This window comes from Gadus chalcogrammus, chromosome 6 (assembly GCF_026213295.1).
Source record: "Gadus chalcogrammus isolate NIFS_2021 chromosome 6, NIFS_Gcha_1.0, whole genome shotgun sequence".
NCBI lineage: Eukaryota > Metazoa > Chordata > Actinopteri > Gadiformes > Gadidae > Gadus > Gadus chalcogrammus.
This window is the reverse complement of record NC_079417.1, coordinates 3,424,553-3,433,506: the sequence shown is the minus strand read 5'-3', so window position 1 is coordinate 3,433,506 and position 8,954 is coordinate 3,424,553. Positions and strand designations below refer to the sequence as shown.

The following is an 8,954-nucleotide window of genomic DNA, read 5'->3' as shown; positions in this document are numbered from 1 at the left end:
CGCCGCCCGTACAGAAATCGTGAGCACCGGGAATAGGTCATCTCAATGAATAAACTGTTGGATAAGTGACTCTTTGTGCGACATCTTTATGAAATATCACACATACAGCATATATAAACCAGGCAACTTGGAGGAACAGTGAGTTGCTACTTGCTACTTGACTATACATGTTGTACGTTCCCTGTGCAGACACTAGCATCTGGTGTTGATAAGGTGATTGCTATAGAGAAGACAAATAAATAGGGTTGATAATGGCATTATTCTTGTTGCATTAATGTTCTATTAAGAATAGATAATAGTTTTTCTGTCAATCAGGGTGGACTATAATGCGCTGTAATATGAGCCTATCATTTAAAAGTAAAATGAATGGAATTTGAGGTTAGAAACATTTCCTTCTCTTCGGATGTCATCTCGACATGATCTGTCAGACTTGGTTATTGTAAATAATTTTGAACATTCCCATTCATGGACAACCGGTGATGTACATCCCCTTTGGTTGGCTTCTATCTGCCTTGGGTTTGATTAATGCTCTATCTGGGAACCTGGTCATCAGACAAATGATACGCAGACCCCATAGTTCCAAGGTCCTGACCCATTGCTTCCGATATATATTGTGTGGGAAGTAGAAGGCTATTTTGGCTAGTTTATTTCACCTTCACTTAAATAAACTATAAGGCACGGGTAGTAAACTGGTAAAACTCTTCAACTGAAGAGGGAAACCCTAATGTCATTGCTGACTGGGGACTTAGTGGGACTACACTTCAAATATACATATGGCTGGAGTCATATTTTAATTGACCAGCCATGTAAAATGAACAAGCGTTGCCATGTGAGCCGCAGAGTGGTTCTCAGTGCTGGAGAATTGTAACTTTTTGTGCTTGGATTAGGCAGCTAATACAAGCTGTCAGCGGGTGAGGAGTTGGAGCGGATCCATTTCAGAGTCCACACTATGGTTCAGTCACGCTAGTGATGATGCATTTTACAATTTTCGACATATTAAAAATGATGGACAGACAAAGATCCTTGGTCTAGTCATACTTGTTGTTTTGCAGCCAAAGATGCTATGTGGATGTCTTTTCAAAGTGTGTCTTTGTGTATGATTATTGTGTGCGCATACCATTTTGCGGTTATGAAACACAAATTACAGTAAAATTACAGAATAATATGCATATATTTAAACATATCATACATATTTATCCAGAGTTGTTTACACCAATGATGGCTAGACCTGTTGTTGTTTTCCTAGAGGGAGAGAGAGGAAGGGAGGGGGGGGAGAGAGAGAGGAAGGGAGGGGGTGGAGAGAGAGAGGAAGGGAGGGGGTGGAGAGAGAGCCTTTAATTCAAGCTGGGGTTGAGAAGATAAAACAAGACATTAATTGAGTGACAGTCTGCTCTTCTCTTTTATATATATATATATAATGTATGTGTGTGTGTGTGTGTGTGTGTGTGTTTGTGCAAGACAGTGAGAGATATAGGATGTATGCATGCTGATTGGTTTAACAGCACACACAATGAATAGGATGATTTGCCCTTGGGGGGCTCAAATGTAGTGTTTAAAAGGTGTTACAGCTGGAGGCTCTTGAGGGATGACTTCAAGGAGCACTCTGTAACTTTATTTCTTTGTAAACTCACCTTTTTAATGGTGAGTAGAAGTACAGAATGAGATTTGATTTAATCAGAACATACATTATTAATTTAATTATTTCCTTGGTTTGGAACACTTTGGAACACTGGCTATTTGCAGAAAACGTGCAATGTGCCTAGATTAATCACCTAAAACAAACTACAGGGGTAGCAGCACACAACTCAGATTTACCCTACAGACTTTTGTACGGACTGGTTCAAACTAGTTGAAAACCAACTGTCAGCGACTTACACAGAAAACCATGTAGTGGGCCATCTGCGATTCGTTTTCTTTCTTCAAAGTTTTGGGATCCAGGCCTATTTGAGGTTTAAAACCAGAGGCGCTGCATCCCATTAGGCATACCAGGCAATTGCTTGGGGCCCCGGGCCACTACTAGAGGGCCCCCTAGAGCCAAAAAAAATAAATAATAATAATCGCTCCATACCCCCCCCCCCCCCCCCCCCCCCCCCCCCCCCCGTCAACAATCGCTCCATACCCCCCCCCGTCAACAATCCTCTGCCTAGGGCCCCCACACTCCCTAGAATCGCCCCTGTTTAAAACCACAACAAAAATGTTGGGCTTGCCCAAGCCAAGAAAGCTGGCTTTCGTTTAACATCTGTTCCAACATCCAGGGCGTTTCCCAATCCACGTTAAAGGACGAATTCATTGCTGAACACAAAAGCGCCATAACCCTCATCTGATCTCCCCTGCCTGTTGTGGTGCTCAGGTGGCCTGAATCATGCACATGATGTCCGCGTGCAGCCTGGCCCTGCGTCCCCTCGCTCGGTCTCACCAGCTGGGCCGGCTGAGCTGCGTCCTCCAGAGGGCTGGGCACCGCGTGCGGTTCCCCGGCGTCCGCACGCTCTTCAGCGAGACGGGGCTGTGGGAGAAGGACTATCGAGCGGAGACGCGGCGCAAAGTGGAGCAATGGTGGCACCCACGCATCATGGAGCAGTGGAGGAGGGACCTGCCTCAGGAGGTGAACACGCTCAGCCGTCATATTACTCCTATTGTTGTTGTGTTAATATTGCTATTATTATTAAATATTTTTTTATTCTTATTTGAGCTATGTAGTCATTTAGTAGCTGCTTTTATCCAAAGCATGGCATTCTTCATACATGTCAGTTGAGCGCAGGTATGGGGTAGACGTCGGTCGTACACACGCTTGGATAACATGCCCGTTCTGGTCGAGTACTGCACGCAGAATTCTGGTGTAGCACCCATCCAGAGACTTCTGTAGGGTGGGAATCAGGGTCCATCTTTCCCAGCAGTATAGGAGAACGGACTCCACGGTGGCAGGGTTTGTACATAGATCCTTTCAGCTGGAGGTCTAAAACCTCTAGCCGACACAAGACTGAGGAGTCTGATCTGTTCAAGTCATTGGCCTTTTTCGATTTTGATGAAAAGGATAAAGTGAAGCTAAAGCATCCTCAGGCCTTATGTTATGTGTCCTTCTCCCAGATCTTTGGGTGTGTTTAGGGACCTTAATCCACTGCGAGGACCTTTAGCCTCATCTGATCATGAAGCAATCTAATGAGAATCTCACATTGTGTCTCCCAGGCCTGAATGTAATTCCAGGGACATGCTAACATTAATCAGGGAGACTAATGACAGCCTCTGTGCTAAATCATTTATAAATGACTTATAAGTTAGGGTTTAAGTAATAATTATAGTGCTAGACAGAGTAGCTTCCGGCTGCAGTCGTCAGTGTGTTTCCACAGAAGGTCTGTTGTGTGACAATAGTCTGGCGTCAGGCTGTGTTATTATAGTCTGGCCATTAAACGGATCATCGTCTCTGAAAGTTATTTCCTTTTGTTGACTTCAGCTGATGAATGGAGATCCAAGGGTCTTCAATCTATAAATGATTTTATCAAACTTGACAACTTTGTTTGAAAAAAAAATGCATTTTTCCTCGACGTCTGCACAGGTGCAGGAACAAATAGATTTCACAGTTTTATTTCCTTTTTATTTTCATTTAAGACCTATTTCATAAAAAAGACGAATGTTTTTAACCATTCTGGTAACATTTTAGGAAAAGACTTCCACTCTGATTGGCCTGTCACTTGTATACAATACAAATGGGATCATTAAACACTGAATAACCTACGATCACATGGGAAACAATCGGCAACACTCAGCGATGCTCAGTATTCGTTTTCGCTGTCCCTCTCCGATCTCATTTTTCGCTAAAATGCCCTTCTCACCCCAGGAAGGACATAACACCAACCGTACGATATATCATGTTCACATTTAGCGTCAGTCACAAGATGAAGCACCCTGGTGTTCCCACACTTTTCGTTCTGCTGGGAGCACACCGTCCCATTTCTGGAAACTGCTGATCCACACTGCTTGTAGCCAAAGAACGCTCTGGAGAGCTCACACTAGCCGGCAGTTATTTTTCACTTCTTTCAGTTGTTTGACCGAGTGAACTTAGTCGAGTAAACTTGTTGTAGATAGCGGTGTGGGAAAACGTTGGTGTAGAAATTGGTGTCTAATCTGAAAACACATGTGCTTTGCTCAGGGCAGGAAGAAGTTCTATGTCCTCTCCATGTTCCCGTACCCGTCGGGGAGGCTGCACATGGGACACGTGCGCGTGTACACCATCAGCGATGTCCTCGGCCACTTTCAGAGGATGAGAGGCCATGAGGTGAGGCTTACTTCATTATCGGGGCTGAAGGTTTTTCCATGTTACCACCGCAGACTTGATTAGTCACCACCACGGAATTTATTAGTCCCAACCACTGACTTTATAATTCATCACCATGGACTTGTGAGTTACCACCTCTGACTTTATTAGTCATCACCATAGACTTGCGAGTTACCACCTCTGACTTTATTAGTCATCACCATAGACTTGTGAGTTACTACCACCTCTGACTTTATTAGTCATCATCACCACAGACTTGTGAGTTACCACCTCTGACTTTATTAGTCATCACCATAGACTTGTGAGTTACCACCTCTGACTTTATTAGTCATCAACATAGACTTGTGAGTTACCACCTCTGACTTTATTAGTCATCACCACAGACTTTATTAGTCCCAACCACTGACTTTATTATTCACCACCACTGAATTTATTATTTACCTCCACTGACTTTATTGTTTACCACCACTGACTTAGCGCTGGCTTTATTATTTAACAACACTGACTTTATAAGTCACCACCACTGCCTTTATTAGTCACCACCACAGACTTGATTAGTTAGTTACCATCACGAATATGAATGAAACAACGAGCCATCAGTTGAAGGCAGTATAACCAGTGAGTGCGCAGAGGATTTCATTGGATTCAGGTTGTTGAATCAATCTCACAGACTAGACACAGGCCTTGGTTGTGAGTTGTGTGTTGTTCATGCATCCAAAGGTTCATTCTGTTGGCACTGTGTCTTTTTGTCTCCCAAGAATTTACACACGTTTGCATTTTACCCTGACGGTCATGTTCGAGCTCAGCTGTGCAAACGCTATTTCAATTCGGTGTGTGGGAGATTCAGGGCAGCACGGCCCACGTTGTTCTCTTCATGTGGTGCTCGGTGCGGAGCTGCCACCTGGATCATCACAGCTCCGATGTTTATTGACGTTTTCTGTCGTCCTCACAAAGCCTGTGCCGTCTTTTGAAAGGAGTGTTTCCATCCGCAAGAGGCTGGTGCGAGGCGCCGCTGCCCGTTTACGGCAGCGCTGGAAAGAAAAGGAACAAAGGCTGTAGGTTACTTCATTAAGTATAGGTTATGATTTGACCTATAGCATTGTAAAGTCACCGATAGATTACATTTTCAAGTAACCCATAGGTTACACCATCATTTAATTGGTTACATTATAATGTAACATATTACATTATAATATATTATTAAGTAAAAATGTACAATTTTACCCGTGGGTTACAGTGCAGCCTATAGGTGACATTATAACTATAAGATTGAGGGAGCATCAAGCTGGTGTGGAACGTAAATTGCATCGCCACAGTCTTAAAGTATGAGACAGAGGTAGGGTACACTGCTGTCTTCAACTATCTTAATTTTGCGGAACATTTGGGCCTGTTTGATACAAAATAAACATTGTCAATTGCATCCAGATGGTAACCTACCACATCCATAATCAGTAAACAACTAAATTTATTATTTTTTGAAAATAAACATTAATTATTGAAATGCGGGATAATTTAATTTGGAAAATTATAGTTATGTAAATTAACAAGGAGAGGGGTTGTGATAACGGAGTGAATGAATTAAAATTAATTAATTTCGATTGAGATAACTGTCGCCGGCCGTCATTCACTCTATCTCACTCTAATAAAAAAACGCCAAAAAAGAGAAAGAAGGGATCGTAACCGCTTTCCCCGTGAAACTCATCAGCACAGCGACGCAATTCACCGCAGGACCAAGCCTTTCTACATGTCGCACGATCAGTCGCAGATGTCTGATCCAGGGGGGCACAAACGAGACCCTGCAGAGACCCCACGCAGCAGAGAACAGCTGAAGCTCAACCAACCAGCACACATTAAAAAAAAAAAAAGATTGTTGGCTCACAATCTCACAACGAGGGCTCTGCCGCCAAGCAGCGATTGACCCGTTGCATCCCACCTGCCCCTGGAACGCCTCCTCTGGCAGCGCCGGCTGGACTTCCTGTCCTTTGGCCGGAGCTGGCCATCATGGCTGCTCTCCATGACCGCCGTCTAAAGACGGAGCTGTGAGCCCAGCGTGTGAGGTGTTTGGGTCGGGACCCGGGTTTGAGTGTAAAGGGTGTGTTTTTCGCTAGCCGAGCGTCCCGCGCACCGCGTGGAATGTCAGCGACAGCCCGTGTTTACACCTCCCTTCCGCTTGGCCTCTGCCGCCGCCGCCGCCTCATCCGTCTTTGTCGGCGCCGTGACAACTCGCTCGAGGTTGGCATGACAACCCCCTTTTCTTTTTCCATTCCTCTTTTTCTTTCTCCTCCTCCTCCTTCCTCTTCTCCCGCCCGGGTAACGTTTGGTCGGACGCCCCCCAACGACCCGCGCGTGTGTTGAGTGATCGGTCGGCGCTGAGTTAGCGATCTCTCCCAATCATTGCTTTGCAATCGGCGGGGGGGGCCTCCTTCTCCGCGGGACGACAGTAAGACGGATCGGCGCTTGCTGTAAGACACGGTGGAGCTTCACCCGTGCATCCATCACTGATGCACTTGTTCACCCACAACCCTGACCCCCCCCCCCCCCCCCCCAAAAAAAAAAGTGTTCCCCAGAGCTGAAGACCAGTGGCGCCGGTGTTCGGCCAATTTATGCTATTTTATTTTATTTTGTTTTATTTGAAACAGCATTAATACGTCTTTATTGGGGATTTCAGGGGTACATTATGTGTGTTTTACACCGCGGATCAATAGTGTCGTCATGCGCAGATTTAAGTAGGTAGCAAAATCTGACGAGGGGGGCATCAATTTGCAGAACACCGGTGTACTCTGCTGAAGACTGTTGGGTTGGGTTGGGCGTCTGGTTGTTCTGCCGTTATCGAAGCGCCCCCTCTCTCTCCGTTCAGTTGAACCCTTCTTAACACAGAACACGTGCACACGACTAAAGACAGGACAGGTCCGAGGGAGTTAAGCTTCTCTGACATTTGGCACCTAGGCGTTGGGATTACTTCCTGCACAGCGTATGATCACGTTATAGTGATCAGTGCAGTGAGCAACAGTATTCGCAAAAATCAAGTATCACAAAGTGGCTGTTGGTCGTGACCAAGAGGGTATCACGCCTCCCCTCCGTCGTGGAACTGTCGATCTTACGATTAGTTTGAATGTCAGCTGAATCAAAGGGTGTCCTCACAATGGAAGCAAACATTCTGAAAGGAGGACACACAACCACACATAGCTAAACCCAAACAACTTGTTTATTTTTTAAGCCCAGACCGGTATTCTTCCTCCCCAGGCGAGCCTACGCTCAGACCTATCGGTGTGTGCAGCTCCCTCCCCTGCCTGGAGACCCCCGATGCCGACACTCATGAATTCACATGATTGGCAGCTGCTTCCCCTGCCCCCCGAGTGTGCTGTTTATCACTCCGTCTGTCGAAGACACAAAGTCTCCCTTTTTGTTGTTGTTCGCAAGTTAATCGGGGTAACTTTGCCTTGTTGACGACAGCACGCGCTGGCGGAGATGGAGGAGGGGGGCCAAAGGACAATACTCGGTACAGTCTATGCTTAGATCCTCGGAACTGTCTCTCCAAAGGAATTGTCAAAGTCCCTTTGTTGTGCCGAGTCTGCCGTAGAGCGTGTGAAGGCGCTAGGCTCAACCGTGACTATAGTAGTTGCACTTGGGTCTTTTTTGACAAGATAAGATAATAAGATAAAATAATATGGAGACACTATGCCCTGAGACCAATGTCACTTTTTTTAATTTTTAATTTTTTTTACCCAATTTTTAATTTATTTTTTTTTACCAAATTTTTCACTTCATCACTTTAGTTAATTTATGCTGCCAACAATTGCTGCTATAATATTTATCACTTTACCACTTTTACCACTAATACCACTTTATCCAATCGCTCCTTTTCACTTATTTAGTTTGTACTTATTTTATTTCCATCTATTTTATCTATTTTGACTCGAACCCTGTATTACTTTCCCACCTTTGTATTGTAACTGTTGCACAGTAATTTACCTCGGGATAAATAAAGCATCTTGAATCTTGAATCTTGAAAGACGTTTTTTACACCCGTTCACAGTTCCGTCCAACTATATAGGCCTGCATTAGAACGCAATGTGCATTGAGTCCAAAATACAAAAGTATAGTGGCCCCTTGGTGCCAATCACAAAGACAAATAGGAAAACACAAATGTTTGCCAATCATGATTGCAATAACGAAAGAGAAAACACCATGACAAATCAGAATACACGGCAACAAATTGGAGATCAAATCGGCATAACAGTAACCCCAGCCACAAATCTGAAAACACAACCACATAACAGAAATCACAATGAAATATCGGAAATCCCAAAGAAAACATGACTCATCGCCCTGGGGTTTTTCTTCATGTATTGTTGTGTTTTCAATCTGTCACTGTGTCTTCTGATTTGTGGCGGTGGTTTCGGATTTGTTGTTGTGGTTTTTCTGTTACAACTTGTTATTTCCGATTGGTTCTTGTGCGTTTTTTTGCACGCTTGTTTTACCGTTAACGGTGTGTGGCTCGTAGACTGGAGTTGTCGTGCGGTTCTAATCGCCCCGGTGTTTTTTCTAAGGTGTCGTTGTGTTTTTCAATCTGTCACCGTGTCTTCTGATTTGTGGCGGTTGTTACTGTTTCGCCTTTTGATTTCCGATTGGTACTTTTTTCCACTTTTACACACGTTTGTCACTGTGTTGTCCACCTATTTGA

The 8,954-nt window shown here is 44.5% G+C and overlaps 1 protein-coding gene across 1 annotated transcript in view; it reads left to right on the top strand.

Moving 5' to 3' along the window:
- Nucleotides 1-8,954, top strand: part of lars2 (leucyl-tRNA synthetase 2, mitochondrial) — a 10,222-nt gene continuing 1,268 nt past the window's right edge. The window contains exons 1-3 of the mRNA XM_056592352.1: nucleotides 1-213; nucleotides 2,351-2,602; nucleotides 4,145-4,270. Coding sequence (XP_056448327.1) covers nucleotides 2,363-2,602; nucleotides 4,145-4,270 — 366 coding nt within the window. The 5' untranslated portion in view covers nucleotides 1-213; nucleotides 2,351-2,362. The remainder of the gene's footprint in view (nucleotides 214-2,350; nucleotides 2,603-4,144; nucleotides 4,271-8,954) is intronic.